This window comes from Apodemus sylvaticus, chromosome 1 (genome assembly GCF_947179515.1).
Source record: "Apodemus sylvaticus chromosome 1, mApoSyl1.1, whole genome shotgun sequence".
Lineage (NCBI taxonomy): Eukaryota > Metazoa > Chordata > Mammalia > Rodentia > Muridae > Apodemus > Apodemus sylvaticus.
Window position 1 is genome coordinate 107,293,327 of NC_067472.1, and position 18,721 is coordinate 107,312,047.

The following is an 18,721-nucleotide window of genomic DNA, read 5'->3' on the forward strand; positions in this document are numbered from 1 at the left end:
AAATATCTCTGTACTCAGAGACCCTACCCATAGCAATTACTGTTTATTCCATTGATTACTTTTTGTTTTTGTTTTGCATTTTGTTAGGGAAGTTTAAGTACTTAGGTCAAATCCTATTTCAAAGTAATCTCTGTATAATCAAAGACCACAGGAAGCACAACTCAATAACAAAGAAGTGTACTTCCTAAAATTGAAAGGTGCTTAGAGGTTTCTTGTAATGGTATTTGATATAGATATTGCTTTATAAATAGGCATTATTAATTTTTATATGGCTCTAATTATTTCAGATAGATATTTCAAGTCTTAGAAAAAATTATAAAATATATGTTCTTTTTAAGATATAAATATAACTTAATGTACTTTAAAAAGCAAACACAATAAAATAATAAAGGCTTCTTATGAGATTATTTTCAGATCATAATAACTGAGAGATTGGGTACAGGGTGGTAGAGCACTGAGAGCAGAGCCAGGCATTAGTTATAGAGAGGTAGTGCCGCCTGCAGAACAGAAAGGACCAGGAAGGAATTCTTTCAGTGATAATAGAAATATTTCATAAAATGTTAAAGTATTCTCCATTTGTTTTAAATTTTATGTTTTAATTGACATAAAACGAAAAGAAAAAGAACTCAGTGCATTACCATAATGTGATGACATAAGGCATTTGGTAGAATTTGAATTGATTACATGGTCTGTTGGCTTCTTGTACTTCACTGTCCCTCATTTTACTTAACACATAGAATGGGGTACTCACTTCTGTAACAGTGTAGTTTGAATGTTTGTTGTTTGTTCTGTAAGTTTGAGATTCTTCAGTGGTAGACTTGTATGGTAGAAACTTAGAAGTTCTCTGTAGAGATGGCAAGTATTTCCTTGTCAGGCTAACATGATCAAAACATTCAAATTTAATGTGTTCCTTTTTGATTTGCTTGAGACTTTTGAATCAGAATACTTTAAACTGGGTCTGGATTCTAATTTGGGGACTGGTCATAGGAAACTGCTAGATAATAAAGTAGACAAAGAACACCTTAGATGCATTCACATGGTATTATGGGGCAATGAGTTGTAAGTTGATGCGTCAGTGTCATTCTTAAAGGATAACATTTATTTAGTCTCCTTTTCCTTTTTTCCCCTTTTAAGAATGAATTTATCCTTATATTTGGGTGAAAGACCAAGTTACAGGTATGCAAATAGGTTATTATTATTTCAGGCTTTTTCTTGTATTTATTTCCAAATTGACGCTCTCAATTATTCAGGGGCACATACTCCATTTATGAATTAACCATGCCCCTTGCTTCTTCTCTTCCCCCTCACCTTCCTAATACTGCCCGACCTTTAGCCATTTTTGCTGCTTGGGAATCTCTCTAGTCAGAGGGTGGGAAGGGAGAGGAGGTGAAAGTTGTTATAACTCATTTCACTACTTGTTAGTTGGCCTGAAAAAAAAACTGGGTACAAGAATTTACTAGTATTTGCTAAAATAATTTTTGGATAATATGTAGATTTCTTTAATCTGTGTGACCTCTCCCTTTCCTTCCTCTCTCCATTAGCATGGATAATTGAGAGTTGGCTTCTATTCACCTGTTTCTCCGCCCTTCCCTTTCTTTCTGATTTCTTTAATATATGAATTGCCTTTTTGAAAAATTTACTTCAGTGTATAATTTTTAAAAAAGCTTCTTAGGTCTTTTTGTATTCCAATTTAAATATTTCTTACTGTGGTTTTAGTTTGACTAGCTATTGCATTTATTTGTTGAGCCCAAAAGTTAGAGAATGAAGATTGATGACACTTCCTTGACCTGAGATATAGTGGTGGAGCCTAGACTTGAAGATGACCCATGAGGGTTTTAGTGGTTTTAGTCAGTAAAAAACAGCTCAGGGACTGCATCTGAGCTGACTGTATTCCCTCTTCCTCCTCCTCCCTCCCCCTCTAAAAATTGCTGTGTGGCTCTGAAGGAATGTGCTTGAAAGGTGGTGGGAAAGCTGAGAGGATCGAGCAGGAAAGAAGGGGAACAAAGGGAGTATGGGACCTGGACCCAAGAGAACCGTGCTGAAGGCCTTCTGCTCCAAGGCTTGACTGGGAGGGTCCTTGTCCTTGTGACTGTAACTTGAGTTCTTAGTTATGACAATTCAATGCTTCATATGTTTTACTTAGCCCGGTCCTCAGTGTCTCTACAATTAGACTAAAATGAGAATCTGGTATATCAGATCTTGGCACTTCTGCCTACTGTCAGATATTCCCAGAATGCTGTGCTGCTGTGTGAGGAGGATGCAGCTTTTCTTAACTTCTCCCCATTGTAGCTTATTAGTATGTGGCTTTCCAGAGCAGGAAACAGAGCAGGGTCTGCACCTTCCTTATGTTCCTTGGATGACTAGAGAGGCAGGCAAGTGTGCAAACTAAGGGGACCTGTGAAACCCTCAGGTACAATACTTAATTTCTAAATTCACTTAGATGACTTGTTTAGCTAACAGATATTTACAATCTTATCACTAAAGCAAATAGGAACTTTTGACTTAATTCTAACATGATACTTCATTTCTCATTCTCTTAATATTTGAGCATGCTTGCATGAGTGGACATTTGGAAGACATAATTCTTCCCAAAAGTTGCAGTTGTGTCTTTTTGCACTGCAAGCTTCATCTTTTCAGTAGCATATGTCCATGTGCTTCATATTTTTAATTTTATAGTATCTGCCACCATTTAAATAAGACACCAGGTAAGTGTAGAAGTCACTTTGTGTGGTAAACTCATACCAAACAGGTTTATCAGTGATAGTCTAGTAAAATGGTATCAGAATAGGAGTATAACAGGAAAATGGTAGCTTTTGGAAAGTTTTCATTTAACAGTTAGTAGTAATGCTTTTCTGTCTTTATTGTTTTTGTCCTGGTCTTTGCTTCTGAACTAGTATTGAGATGGAGATTATTTGACATACTTTTGAGGTCTCTGGCGCCTCAGGAAGTCCACCTTTCCTTCTTTCCTGTTAAGACTTGCTTTAAATTACAAAAGAATTTGTATATATTTTTAGTACTCTAACTGAATTCTTCAACTTAAATCCTTTTTCTTCTTCCTTCTTTCATTTCTTTCCTTTTCCAGACGACGTTTTGTTTCAGTGTTTTGAAACAGGGTTTCTCTATATATCCTTGGCTGGCCTGGAATTAACTATGTAAACCTTGAATTTACCGAGACTTACAAGTCTGCTTCTGCCAAGGGGTGCTGGGATTACAGGCTAAAGGCTTGTGCTATCATGCCTGTTTTAAATCCTTTTTAAGTTGTAATTTATTCTCTTCAGCAAAAATTGGCAGTAATGAGGCAATAATTCTCAATTGGTATAAAGTAAACCTGCCCATAAAACCCACTAGGAAACTTTTATTCTTTATGTTTATGATATGACAAATAATTACAGAAGCATGATACATACTTGTTGAAGGAAACATTTATTAGTTGTGTGGCCTTAGGCAAGTTACTTAACTTCTGTGTGATTCTGTTTCTCATTCTAGAGAATGGAGATGCTAATGCTATCAACTTCTTAGGATTGTTGAGAGAACTCAGTTAACGCAGTAAGAGATGTAGAGCAGTGCCTGACATGTAACATGCCCGCAGTTGGTTTTAACAACACCACTGTCAGCATCACCATCATCATCATAGAAGTACTTCACTGCCCACTCACAAAGGATTTGGGGTCTGAATCTGAAGAGTCACTGGCTATCAAGTCTAAAGCTCTAGGCTAGGCTATAGAATTTGTGGTTTCACAAAACTTCTATTTCTAATTTAGTGAAGAAAATCAGTTGTTTTTAGATTAATTTTAAACCTTGACACTAAACATTAGGATATTTCAGGAAGCCAAGTGAGAGAGATGACAGCTGTCTTTTGGTATTTTAATCTCTGGTCTGATTTCTGAAACAAAATGTTCTCAGGAAGTTTAAGGAAGAGAGACTATTTAATAATGTCTTAGAGAGGATTCAGTTGCCACAAATGCCTTTTAGAGTGCAGGGTACAACAGGAAAAGTAAAATAGTGGTAGGTTTCTTTTAGCATCCTTAGATCTGCTCTTAAAACAACAACAAGAACAACAAACCCAAAAAATCCCAGGAAGGGTAATAATATAAAAATACAGTGAATATTATCAGTAACACCTGCTGTTGTATACAACTGTTTTTCATCTTCCTAACTCCTCTCGTTTACTGCCTCAGTTTTCCATGTTTGAAAGCCTTTAGAATCTCTGGCCATGCGGGCAGTTAAGGGAATTTTCCAAAGATTCATTGAACTCCATCCTTAATTATAAAGGAAAATCTGATTCTTAACACTATCAATGCTTTTAGTTTCTTGAAATAATTACAAAATTAAGTTTTAAAAGTTAGTAGAAATATTTATTTTCATTCATGAAACCGAATTCCATAAGTCAATATCAGTTTTTATTTTCAAAGCATAGAAAAAAAGTATCCGCATTGTAGGATTCAGATTATAGAATAAAGTGTGTAAGAACCTCAATGTGTGGCAGTCCTTGAATTTAAATGTTCCTAAGTTTGATCTTGCTTGCTTAAAAAAGAAGCCTCTCCAGAATTCAGGGTACTTCTGACATTTAAAAAGCTGTGTCTGTCTGACTCATTTTTAGCAACTGTGAACCCTTGTAGCAGTATTTTCTCTTTTGTTTAGTATGTCTGGACCTAATAGTTCTTCAGAGTGGTCCATCGAAGGACGTAGATTGGTACCACTGATGCCCAGGCTGGTTCCCCAGACTGCCTTCACTGTAACAGCAAATGCGGTGGCCAATGCAGCTGTCCAGCACAATGCATCCCTTCCTGTGCCTGCAGAGACAGCAAGCAAAGAAGGTGAGTAGGTACACTGCTCTGAGAGATGAGTCCTCTCAGGGCTTTTCATCTATTTAGAGTAAGTGCTTATAAATCATGAGATTGGTATGTCTTTGGTTCTCAAACTAGAAACTGCCAGATTTTCAGTATCCACCAAAAATCAAATTTCTTTACTTCAAAGGGAAATTATGTTAATTATAGAATTGCAAAAAGCTTTGAATTTCTGACATCAGTGTATCTTTTGTTTCATTTTGTTTGCTTTGTTTTGGGGACCAAACCAAACACTATCCCAGGGTAGACTCAAAGTTGAGGTAGTTCTTCTGTCTTAGCCTCCCTTCTGCTGAAATTACAGTCATGAGCTACCATGCCTTATGAATGTTTCTTGTTAGAGGTGAGAGGTGACTGGAAGGACTTAGTGAGTGGCACTAGAGAATAAACAAGGTAAAAAGATGTTGAACTGATAGCTCCAGAAAATAAAACTTTTTTTGTTTTGTTTTGAATCAATGGTAAACTTAGTCTCTCTGGCACAGTCAGTGAATACTTTCTTACCAAACTTAATCTAATAATTGACCTGCTGTTTTAAGTTTTTGAGTTGTCTTACCAAGGGTGATAATAAATTCAAGAGTATGCTTAGATCAAATGCAGGTCTAAAAACAATACATTTGCCAGCTTATTTTTAGAAATTGGTTTGTCTTTTCTAGTAGTGGGTTTTGAGTAGAGTGAGACATTTTTTACTCTTGTTTAGGCTTGGCTTTATGCCAAAGGAAGCTGTATTTCTTAGGGAGGCAGTTATCTGTGCATACTTTGTAGCCTCTACTGGATTCCCATTTTCTTCGTTGTGCGCAGTTGTATGTCTTTTCTTCTTTTACCTGTTCTTCTTGCTAGCTGGTAGAATGGGAAGAAAGTTCGGTTTCTAATAGTGAAATCAGTGTTTGGATCCAGGTTTGTCATTTCCTATCCTTGTGACCTTCAACATGTCTTAGCATCTGTAAACTGTGGATTCCTTATCTTTAAAACGGGGTGAGAGTTGGTGACAGTGGAAATTTTTAGTGTAGTGTCTGGCTTACCTAATTCCAGCCTCTTCTTGGTGTTCCTAAGTTGTGTCCTTTCACTGAATAATAAGGAGGTTGAAATTTGATGTCATTGTTTTAGTCATTGTTGATCCACTAGATTGGCAAATGGCAGATGAATTAGTTTATTTAAACAGACTAGCTTGGTTCTCCTTCTGTAAGAGTCTTGGAAATCTTTGTGTTAGGGAGATATTACATTCCCCCATCATTGGTGTTGCTATTGGTATTAAAAAATACTGCAAGTTTGTGCCTGGTATCATGTGCTCTTGCCATCATGAGAAATTATTTCCCTTTCAATAAATTTTTAAACTTGATTGCTTTGTACCTCCATTCTTCTCCATTTGCCTGTTGATAAGCCTGTAAATACTTGGGAAAGACCATTAAATGGTGATTTTCAAAATAACCTTTAACCATTGAGTGTAGTACTTTGCACTAGCATTTAGCTTCTGATCATATGAAAATGATAAAGTTGGTCTGCAATAAAAGTAATTTCTCTGATGTCTGGACAGTTGTGGTGAAAGTTAACAGCAGACTTTTTTTTTTTTTTTGTATCATTCCTTCAGTAGTGGTTTGCTATTCCTACACAAGTACCACGTCTACCCCAACCTCTACCCCTGTTCCAAGTGGCAGCATAGCAACGGTTAAGTCTCCAAGACCTGCCAGTCCCGCCTCCAGTGTAGTTGTCTTGCCAAGTGGAAGTACTGTTTATGTCAAAAGTAAGTGATGTCTCAGCATTACCAGGACCCTCTTTACCAAATGCTGCAGCCCAAGCTCTGAGGGAATCTGCTTTTCTGGAGTAAATCATCAGGCCACAAGCTGTTTTTCAGTGGTTAGTTCTTGAAGGTTCTAAAGATTTCTCATTTGTATATATGACTGGGTATTTGCTTTTTTATCAGCTTTGGGTTTTGAGAAATGCCATCAATTTTTGCTCTGTGTGGAAAATCTGCCTTTGAACAGTGCTGTCCTTTAGGCATTCACACCTTTGATGCCTGTGGAACACAGACATGAATAGGTACTGAAAGCATGTGCTTATTTGATGTTTTCCCAGAATTCCAATCTTTTCAGTCTTTTCTTGAATTACTCCATATATCATCCAGCTCTTACATGCAGTGACTCGTTCTAGAGGCTACCTTTTATATCTCCACTTGATATAATCTTAGACAGTTTTTTATTTGCAGTTTTAAACTTCTGATTCTGTTCTGCTCTATACAATATTTGTTTGTCTGTTTGTTTGTTCATTTTTGAGACAGAATTTGTGTAGCCAAGGCTGGTTTCAGATTTGTGATCCTTCTGCTTCAGCCTCCCAAGTGCTAGGCTTACTGGTGTTACTACCATACTTGGCTCTATAAAACAGTTTGATATCCAGTTTTTCTTATATTAATGTCTCTTAATTTTATTTTTAAAATTGTTATATATTTTAGTTTTGTTTGCTATGCTTTTTAATCATTAGTATTTGATTTTAATTGGTCCTAATATAGTAATAAGAGATTTTAATGTAGATTTTAAAGGTGGCATTTGCCATTTTTAGACAGATTTCTAGGTCATTGCCAGTTCTTCATGGAGTCTAACAATTGAATCAGTAATGACTTATATTTATTACCAATTCCATGAGTCATACTGTGTAACTTTTTTTATATATGCTCTGTAGAAAATTACCATCTACATTGCTGTGTATATTTGTTATGTGAATTTTATAAAATTACAAAAGAACTGAGGTTTTAGGTTAAAAAAATGTTAAGAGTCATATGGACTGTTAAGTTTTTCTCAAGTTTCTGTAGAGTTAACCAAAGTGGTCTTTATAAATGACACTCAAGGCCTGTTTTATACAATCATTTTTAAAACTGCTCTTAGTGAATCTCAGATATGAAGAATTATTTCACAAACTAATATGTTTTCAAATAACAAGAACTATATCAGTTTATACTCAGAGACAATGTTAGTTTTATTATTCATTCACCAACTTTGTGCAAGTCACCATACCAGGGAGACAAAACAGACTTAGTCCTTTTGTGTAAAAACTTGTTAATATGGTAAATGTGCAGACAGTTACATTGTCATGTAAGTGGTTCAGAAGAGGCTGTACAAAGTGCTTTATGTGCCATGCTTAGAGGAGAGGTGAGTTAGCTTTGCAGCAAGGAAAGGAAGCTTCACTGAGAAGTGGCTTGTAGGTTGACGATAGTAGCAGGATGAAGAAGAGGTCTTTGAGGATGGTGGTGTTCTTCAAAGAAAATTACGATATACAGACTCAGATAAGAGAGGGCTGAAGTGTTTTTGAACAAGGCTGAGGAATTTAGCTTGTCAAGATTTTAGAGGGGCACAGGGTCAGGGTGATAGTATTGTGTGCCTGGAAAGATAGAGGTCCTTGAGTTTTCATCTGGTAGGGATTTTGGGTGGATAGGAAAATATAGACTTAGGGAATTTTAGGCTTTGCATCTCACTTAGGAAGTTTCTGGGCTTGCTGTGGTAGGAGAATAGAATGATGCAGAAGCATCTTCTTCTAAGAGGTTATTGATAAAATACAGGCAAGAGACAGGGAGCCCCAAATATAATAGTAGTTTAAGAAAAGGGGATTGGTATTCAGAGAGACAATTTTTCTGAGGGAAAATTGTCAGGACTTAATGACAGATTGGGCGTAAAAGAAAGGGAGAGGCCAAGGATGACATAGGTATTTAAAAAGAGAGTAGAAGAGGCAGTGCTAGTTTTGTGTAAGTAGGAATACTGTTGTTTTCTTTCAGGTGTTAGCTGCTCAGATGAAGATGAAAAACCCAGGAAACGCAGACGAACAAACTCGTCTAGCTCCTCTCCTGTTGTTCTGAAGGAAGTTCCAAAGGCTGTTGTTCCGGTCTCAAAGACGATCACTGTGCCTGTGAGTGGAAGTCCCAAGATGAGCAACATTATGCAGAGCATTGCCAACTCCTTACCACCCCACATGTCACCTGTGAAAATAACTTTCACCAAACCATCAACACAGACAACAAACACAACAACACAGAAGGTAGGTTGTAGAGGGAGTCTCAATCATTCTGTCTCTGTCATATCGTGATGTAAAGTTGGCAGTTGTGTATTGAGTGCTTACATGTACTTGGCATTATGCTGGAAAACTCACATATCTTGTATAAGTCTACATGTAAAATATTGGGATAGATTGTATTATTTACTTTTTAAAATGAGGCTCAGGTGCCAAATGATTTGCCCAAGATGACAGCTAGCAGATCTGCTTCTGGACTTATGTTGTATTTGATAATTGTAATATCATTTTGAAACAAGCTAGAAAACTTTTAAATTCTTAGTTTATGTGGCCTTATGTTTAGAAAGTCACTTTTTGCTTTGCCAGTAGAGTTGAGTGTGTTTTAGGAGAAAAAAGGAGTATGTATAAATGAATAATTGTTAAAACCCCCCTTTTTATTTTTTGGTATCATGCATTCATTTTGACCTTAAGCTCTTGGTATTGTGTCAGTTTCATGCTCTTGAAACCTCCGTCTTCACACTAGGCTGGATTCTGATGACCTGAGGCTGAGTACACCTGCGCTTCTGGGATTTCCCTTTTAGCATCTTTGTGCCCTTCCCTTTTTATTAGTTTATTTTGATAGATAGTGTCCTTTAGTAGCTCCACATGTATGGGTGGCTGTATTGTTTTTTGAGACCCTGTGCAGGCAAAGGAAGTTTTTCCTGTGAGTTTTGAAGGCATTCTTTACTTGGCTTCCAGCTTTCAGGATTCGTTTTGAGATACCCAGTGCCATTCTCTTTTAAGCTTCTGGTTTTGTCTTTGGAAACTTCAGAGGACTAAAGCAGCAAAGACTTCATAACCCTCATGTTCTGGCTTTAGAGATTTTTATCTTTTACTGCAGTTCTTAGAAGTTCTTTCTTACCTCTCTGATCTTCTGCATTTCCTTTGCGGATTACTTGGAAATTTGAAACTTGCTAAATTGATCCTTTAATTTTCCTGTATTTTTTTATCTCTATTTTCTGTTTCCCCTCCTCTCCCTGTACCGTAATTGATTGGGATGTAGATTTTGGAACTAGACTTTTTTTTTCATTTGAATTCTAGCTTGCCGCCAGCTTTTTGACTGTGAGGAAACTTAAACTCTAGACTCAGGAGTTCTCTGTGAAATAGAAGGGGGTTGGGGGAGCAACATAGTATTTCTATTGTGTCTTTTGTTTTTATTCATTATATTTATAAGTAGTTGATGTTATAAATTGCAAGTATATTTTCTATTTCTCTTTCTATATGTAAAACTGTTAGAAGAGAGCCTAACATGGTTAAATTGAATCTTTGTTTTCAGTATCCTTGATCAGTATCCTTTATTACTTGCATGGAAGTTTTCATTTTTGCTTTTATGCTTTATTTTTCTTGAAGGAAGGATCTCACTATTTAGTTCAGTCTGGCCTGGAACTTGCTATGTAGTCTTGACTGCCTGAATGCTAAGGCTCGCAGGCATGTATTAGAATACTTGGTAACCGTCATATTTTAAATTTCTAATACTTTCTTCTTCTGTAGATGTTCCTAATTTTTCTTTTTAAACATAACATCCTGGTTTTTGATCGAATGATTAAATTCTTTTATTTGATTATAATTATAAGTCTGTTGGCCTGACTTTCTTTTCTTATGCTCTTTAGCTGACCTGTTAGCTTTTCTTTCCAGACTTTTCTTAAGTGTCTGTCAGTCAGCTTATTGTTTTGTTTTGTTTTGTTTTGTTTTGTTTTGTTTTGTTTTGTTTTGATACAGGGTTTCTCTGTATAGCCCTGGCTGTCTGTAGACCAGGCTGGCCTTGAACTCAGAAATCCGCCTGCCTCTGCCTCCCAAGTGCTTGTCAGCTTACATATGAAATTGGCACATTTACTGCCCTGTCCCTCTGCCACTTATCCTTAGGTTTTTCCTGAACTGTTCAGATTTATCAGACAAGAATCTTTCTGTTTTCTGCTTTGAGTATTAGAAACCTGCCTGCCAGTATTTTGGAATCAGTTGTGGAAGGGTGCTATGGTACCTGAGATAATAAGTGCTTCTAAGTCTTTTCTCATCTCAGGGACAAGAGTCATGTCTGCACCAAGGCTTAAGTGCAATTGAGTATTTAAGATGTGACACAGAGCACCCACTGACAAAATGCCAGCTCTTTTGCTTTGTAGAGTATCTTTGGAAGTCAGCATTTTACTAATGAACTATTCCAAATATAGGAACCCACTGATTCACTAAAGGTTATCCATTAATATGTTGAAATTACTGCTTTTGTTGATTTTTGAGTTTATTAAGCATAGTGTTTGTATTTTTACTTGATTTTAAGTAAGCATTTTTGAGTTACTCCCTTTTTTTGGTAGTAAGGTTTTAGGTTTTGGTTTGCTTGGTTTGGTGTGTGAGTGATGCTGGGGGATGGAGCTCAGGACCTCGTGTGTACCGGAAAGGGTCGTACTATGGAGCTGTATCATCTTAGCTTAGGTTTGCTTTCTGAGCTGGCCTCGACATCAGTGACTATTACATAACTGTGCTTCAGGTTGTTAGACCTTACTGTAATAGTTTTAACTGCCTTCGTTGCTGGAGCTCATGGCTATTGCTTTTTTCTTCCTCTTTCATTTACTTAATGATTTTAGTATTCAAGAAATAGCATAGGAAAGCTGTAACTTAAATGTACCAAAAAAAATGTCATCCATATTTTTGTTTCTATTGTCTTTCAGTATAAGTAGTTGATGTTATAAATTGCAAGTTTATATTTCTCCCATAGACTGCTGAGGGTAGCTTTCTTGGGTCTGATTTATCATTGTTCCTAGTATTTAGAACAAGGTCTTGGCTTGTACTAGATGCTAATGAATATTTGTTGAATTAATTAATAATTGAACAAATCAGCCGGGCGGTAGTGGTGCACACCTGTAATCCCAGCACTCTGGGAGGCAGAGGCAGGCAGATTTCTGAGGCCAGCCTGGTCTACAGAGGCCAGCCTGGTCTACAGAGGACAGAGAAACCCTGTCTCAAAAAAACCAAATCCAAAAAACAAAAACAAACCCCCCCCCCAAAAAAAAACAAAAAATTGAACAAATCAACACACACATAAGTAGATCTAGCTCCAATAACTATCTGGTCATGCTAAACAAGCATTTTCCCATAGAACTATGTCACCGGGCATCTGATAATTGTCTGCTAATCATCTATTTCCTTTTAAGACAAAACTAATAATAGTATTTCTTAAGAGTTACCAGAGTTAGATGAGATTATTCATTGAAAATGATTATAGTCTGAACAATGTTTAGTAAGTGTCACCTAACATCCTTAACTTTCTAATTTTCTTTGGTAGACTTACTTTAAAACGTTTGTAATATATAGGGTTCCCTATAAATGAAACCTGAATGCTTTGGATTTTTTTCCCCCTTACCGACTCTTGTTTTTACCTTCAGCATTTTGAGGCCAGAATAAATATTTGAAGCTGTCAGATTCATGCTTTTAGGAGGGCACGTTTGTTTCCAAAGTCACATATAGTGTTTACAATGAATTTCAGATTCTAAAATTTAGGTTTACTTGTGTTTTAAAAAATAAGTATTTAAGAAAAAAAAAAAGGACTCAATATTCCACGCATAATTACTGAACATCTACTGGTCCCATTTTTAAAACTGTCTTTTCTTAATTTTTTTTTCCTCTGCCATCTATTTTTAAAAGATTTTTTTGGATAACTAGGTTATGGTTAGGATTAATAAATACATTTTCCATGTTTTGTTGCCTGTTTGCTGGGTAATTTGATTAAAATATATTTTTATCCAAGGCCACTGTCATAATTATATTTACCTTGGATTTCTCACAATTTGTATTTAAGTCAGCTTAGCAATTAATTATTGTAGGTAAAATGACTTTACATTAAGTATAATTGTTTCTGATTTTGTAAATAATATTGATGTATAAATAGGTTGTGCATTTTTAGTGTCGATACATTTCTATGTATGTCAATATGCCTCATTTAAAACGACACTGGTACGGCACTCATACAAGCAGAGTGACAGAATATAGCTTTATGCTTTCATGTGCTTGATTGATATTTTTCATTTTGTCCTTAGGGTGCAAGTCCCAGCACTCTTAAGGAGTTTTTGTGAATGCTAGAAGGTCAGTAATTGAATTATGACCTGAATAAACACTGTGGTTCACTTGCCTTCAAAACCTTTTTATCTCCTCTCTCTTTGTATTTTGTTTTAAGACAACTTTAAAGTATAAGCAATTTCTAGGATGGATCTCTAGTTTGGGAAATCCCTGTGCAGATTAGAAAATCATTTGTGTACTGAAATCTCAAACTATGTTTTATCATTTGTATCTAATCTAGAATGTGGTTCAAAAGACCCTAGATTTATTCTTTTCCTAATGTTAAAACCCCGTCTCCATACTCTCATTCTGGAATTTCAAATATTTGAACTGTGCACACTTCTCTTTCCCTTCCATGCCCAACACTGTTTATTAACTATGGCTTGCTTTCCTGTCAAGCCTAGTGAGTCCTCTTTGTACTACAGTTTTCAGCATTGGGCCTCAGGGAAGCTCTGAATTGGTTCAGGATTGACAAAAGTCATACCCAGTTCAGTACGCTAATAAGTTTGGGTGCGGTAGCCACAAATTCTTTGTATACTCAGTGATAACAGAATTAGGAAGGAAAGAAATGTGTCTAATGAAGCAAACAAAGTGTATGAATCTCTTTTCTGTATAGAAGTGATCTGTACTGCTTCACGTACATCCATCAGACAGTGAACAGGAACAGTAAGCTGCTAGTAAGTACCATCTCTTAACTGTCATGGATTGACCACCTGCTATGTGCCTAGTAGATGCTTCACATGATTATGTCATCTAATCCTTGTAATGATTTTGTAAGGTCAGAATATTATCCCTATTTTATAGGAAAAATAAATTGAAGCCTTTTAACATGTTCAGGGGCCTATCATTTGAAAGTGGTAGAAGCAAGATGGTCTAAGTGCAGACTTGTTTGACTTTGAAACTTATGATCCTCATATCATATTAGTCCACATCCTCAGTTTGTATAATAGTTTCTTGTTGTTTCAATAATATTGCATATTGTTGGCTAATCCAGCTTGGTTGTGATTATACTGACCAACTCTCTACAGATGTCTACTAGTAAAGGCATTGTTAAGACAACAGACTCCTTAAAGTAATGGGCAAGTACTAATGTCTTTAATTCTTTTTACATTAAAGATATGTACTAATAGTATAGTTAAAGTTTCCTTGATGTAGATACAGAATATAAATTCACTCAAAATTTTTTGACTGATTTAACTTTAGACGTTCTTTAGGGCCAGTGTAAAACAAAAAAGAATTTCTTCCTTAACTTCTTAGGATTTTTTTTTTTTCTCTAACCAATTTGTTCTGTCCTAGGTAGGCACAAATAATTTTAGTGAAAGTAGGGTATCACTACAGCACTGCATACTTACCCCTAAACAAAACTGATGCAAACTCCCAAAGCATAAGTAATGTTTGTGTTCTCTACTGTGAAATGGGGATAATATAGCACTTGTGTCATGGGATTTAGGACAATTAAATAACCACTTACATATCAGCTCCAGGAGCTCTTCTTGGTCCATTCAAGAAACCCTACAGTTATCATTTATCAAGTTTTAGATTCTCTGCTTGTCAGAATAATTAGAATCTGATTACTTCTCTTTAGTTTTGCTAACATCCCAGCCCAAGAAACTGCTGTCACTTCTTTTCTGGACTGCTGTAGTCGCTTCCTCTGTCACTTCCTAGCAAGTGGAATGATCTCTTTGTTGTTGTTGTGTTTTTGTTTTTTGTTTTGTTTTTGAGACAGTGTTTCTTTGTGTAGTCCTGGATGTCCTGGAACTTACTCTGTAGACCAAGCTGGCCTCGAACTCAGAAATCTGCCTATCTCTGCCTCCCAAGTGCTGCGCCACCATTACCTAGCTAGATCTTTTAAAATAGATAGTACGTCTTGTTTCTGTGTAAAGTCTTACCATGGCTTCTTACTCTTCTTAATATGAAATCCGTGTACTTTTACTTGGCTTTCATATTTGATTTAGTCTCTACTTTTAACCACTCTGCTGTAGGCTTTCTGTACTTAATTTTTTCCGGACATTGGGTGCTGGCCAGGGGTCTTTTATTCAGTGCTAATTGCTGTGAAATGCACAAAACTAACTACAGTTTCTTAGCCTTACTGCCTAAACCTTGACTTCTCTTTTTTTAATATCTGTTCTCTGTACCAGGCTAGGAGCACACACTCCTAGTTCACCTATAAGGTGTAACTAACAGCTCCTGTGAACACATTAGCCATTACATTTCTGCTGCTTCTTAATTTATCTGTATCTACTGTCACTGCCCTATTGTAGCTTCAAACTAGCAGATAGATACTTTAGATTTAAAGACAATTTATAAAAGTTGCAAACTTTACACCTCTTTCCTTGGATATCCTTGGGTTTTACTTACTAAAGTAAAAGTTTACTTACTGGTTCTTTTCAGTGCCAGGATTCTCACCTAGGATGCCACATTCTATTTCCCTGTTCTATCTTCTTAACACCTTTCAGTGTGAAATCTTTCAGATTTTCCTGTTTTTTGATAACTTTGACAGGTCAGGTGTTTTAGTAAGATACATCATTCCGAGAATTTTCTTGATGTTTTAGATTAGGGTTATGAATTTTATGGAGGAAGGTCATGGAGAATTGGTGCCATTTGGCGCACAACATATAAAAGGACACAAAGTATGGGGACTACATCTAGTGCTTGGTTACTTCTCAGAAGTTGTGTGCCTTACACATGCCAGTCTGTCCCTTAGATCTTTAAAGTTTCTTGAGTATAACAAGGTTGTGGGTGAGACAAACCCACAACCTTGTGGGTGTGGGTGTGGGTGGGTCCGAGGTTGTTGCCTTGGGACCTTTGTTTCCTACTCCCCATGCCACCAAGTGCCCTTCTATATGTTAACACCTGACCTCATTCTGATTTCTTCTCAAATACCACTTTATAGAGAAATCTTCACTGAGTACTTTATTTAAAAAACAAACAAAAAACACCAACACTATCAGCATCCTTTTTATCTTTACTCGGGTTTATTGTCTCTTCCATTTGTTTCTGTGTGTTCTGTATTTTGATTGCTCTATCTGCACTAAAATGCAAACTCTGTGCAAGTAAGTTTTGTTTATTCTTTTATCCTCAGCATCTAGAACCATGCCTGGCACGTAGTAGATGCTCAATAAGTATTTACAAGTGACCAGATGTCCAGATTACATTCTCATGTGAGGTGGATTATCTTCCAAACAGTGTATGGTATTGGATGCTTGTAGAGCTGCGCCATGCACAACACTGAACACCACCTTTTAAATACTTGCTGGAAATTGGTGCTTTTTGATACTTGCTGGTAAAGAAAAGAGTTTACAAACTTGGTTATTTGTCTATTCTCCCTGTTGAGTTGTTTTTTATATTGCAGAGCTTAGTTTTGAATTGTATATGAACTTAAATGCACTCGTAGTATAGAGTAGGTACATGAAAATAATTTATTTTTCCTCCTTTAGGTTATTATAGTGACCACATCACCAAGTTCAACCTTCGTGCCCAACATTCTCTCCAAATCCCATAACTATGCAGCAGTCACTAAGCTTGTACCAACATCAGTCATTGCTTCCACGACGCAGAAGCCACCTGTTGTTATAACTGCATCCCAGGCCTCTCTGGTCACCAGTAGCAGCAATGGCAACAGCAGTTCTACGTCATCCCCAATTTCTAGTACAGTTGCAGTAACAGCGGTGGTATCTTCCACCCCATCTGTGGTCATGTCAACAGTAGCACAAGGTGAGTAGTGAGCCAACAGCTAATTCTGTCCCTGTGTGACAGAATTTTGATGGGAAGAGAGAAAGAGAGACAGAGACAGAGAAAGAGAGAGAGTGTGTGTGTGTGTGTGTGTGTGTGTGTGTCTGTCTGTCTGTCTGTCTGTCTGTCTTCCTGTCTGGGGTTGAGGATCTCTGCTGTCAGGTCAGTGGTGACTTGCCTGCTCGCCTTCTCTTAGCTCGAGGCAGTTTTCTTTCGTCTGTAACTCCCACACCTTGTCCTGTCCTACTCTTCCCCATTATTTTCTAAGTTCATCTAAGTTCTTGGTAAATGTGGAAGCAAATATGTACATATTTAAGCTTTTCCTTAGATAAAGGCTAGCAGCACATTGTACATGTTGTGCTTTAATGTTTAGAAAGGAGAATTTGTAATTTGGTATTGTCTGGTGCTGGTATCATAGAGGCGTGAGTTGATGTGTTTTGTGTGTATATGAAATTAGTTTATTTTTAGGTGACTGTTTCTTATTTGGTTCTTTTGAGTCTTTGCTCAAAATTGGAAGCTGTAAACTAACTTTTTGGATGTCTCTAGTGTCTGTCCTTTTGCCTTTTGTTAACTGAAGAATGGGGCACTGCTAATTACTCAGATTGATTGCATTTTTATTCTGCTGCTACTACTTCTTATTTAGTAAGAAAAATTTTTTTTCATTTTATTCTTTTTTCATGTCTTCCATGGACTTTATGTATTCCTTCCACGATAGTGTGACAGTCTGCTGCTGACTATAGTTCTCTTAGACTAGCTTTGAAGAAATCTTTGTCCTTGTCAGTTTTTTCTCTCTTATGAGTTTGATGATGGTTTACATTTGGCATCTAAGCAGGCTTTTTTTAAGGGTTTTAAAACCAGAAACCAGTGAATATAGGAGTTTTTCGAGAACAGTAAAGAAATAAAACAAGTCCACCAAATGCTCACAGCCGTATTATAATGCCTTTCCTGTTTAATACATTGAGCCTTTTACAATAATTGCACACCAGTAGTCTGCAATAAAAAGTTCCTACTCCATTTAATACGTTTTCGTAGTTTTACCTCATTGACTTTCTTCTACTTTCTGTACCCTTCTTACTAATTTTCATTGTTTAATTCTGTTACTGTTGGACAATATATTACTCATGTATTATTATTGGATTATTTCCTAGTTTTAGTATTCTAGATTAATATTTGTGTGAGTTTTACTAGGCCTCACCAGCACAAGACCAAGAGTTTTCAGTGGGAAAGGGGAGCTTCTGGGAGTTGTCTGTGTGCACACTTTGTCTTCTTGAACTCTATTGGAGTACTTCGTTAATGCCTGGCTAGTATTAAGTCCTTGTTATTTTTGTTTATAAAACAACATAAAATGATACAGAACGTTATGGGGAAATAATTTCCTTTTTAAATAGATTATTTATATTGTGTGTAAATGTGGCATTTGTTTCTTTGTATGGGCATGCACATTCATTGCACACTTGTTAACATCAGAGGATAACATGTGGGAGATGGTTCTCTCCTCCTGCCATGTGGGTCATAGGAATCGAACTCAGGTCCTTAGGCCTGGCAGCAGTCCTTTTTATCTGCTCGCCCAGTCACACCAGCCAGGAATAGCTAAGATGTGTTTTTAAAACTTTGAAACTATTTAACTAGTATGTTGTCTTATTCTTGACCACATCCCCATTCGTTATCTTCTTAAGTACACAAAATATGACCAGTACTTTCGCTTTTATGCATTATTTTTCTTTGCTTACACTTTATTTTTATTATTGTGTGTGCATGCATGTGTACAGGTGTCATGAAGTGTGCGGTGGTCAGAAGACGACTCTGTAGGGTAGTCCTCCTTTCCCACCTTTATGTGGGTTTTGAGGATCAAACTCAGATTGTCAAGCTTATCGGCAAATATTTTACTATCTCTTTACCCAAATTTATACTTTTTTACATAAAAAGGTATTTTGGGCTTCCTTCTTTCTCTAAGGTTCATGTTACAACTTACAGCTTTTTTATAGTGTAATAAGTCCATTTTTTTATGTGGCATAATGAAATATTTCACCCTGGATAAGCTTATAATGGAAAATGATTTATTTTGGCTTATG

The 18,721-nt window shown here is 36.5% G+C and overlaps 1 protein-coding gene across 18 annotated transcripts in view; it reads left to right on the plus strand.

The window, feature by feature from the left end:
- Window positions 1-18,721, plus strand: part of Emsy (EMSY transcriptional repressor, BRCA2 interacting) — a 76,233-nt gene that overhangs the window by 10,713 nt on the left and 46,799 nt on the right. For 9 of the 18 annotated variants that reach the window (XM_052158024.1, XM_052157998.1, XM_052157948.1 and 6 more), the window contains exons 5-9: window positions 1,135-1,176; window positions 4,642-4,817; window positions 6,430-6,582; window positions 8,602-8,861; window positions 16,355-16,631. In XM_052158024.1, coding sequence (XP_052013984.1) covers window positions 1,135-1,176; window positions 4,642-4,817; window positions 6,430-6,582; window positions 8,602-8,861; window positions 16,355-16,631 — 908 coding nt within the window. The remainder of the gene's footprint in view (window positions 1-1,134; window positions 1,177-4,641; window positions 4,818-6,429; window positions 6,583-8,601; window positions 8,862-16,354; window positions 16,632-18,721) is intronic. The other 9 variants (XM_052158048.1, XM_052158057.1, XM_052158091.1 and 6 more) reach the window with 5 other exon arrangements.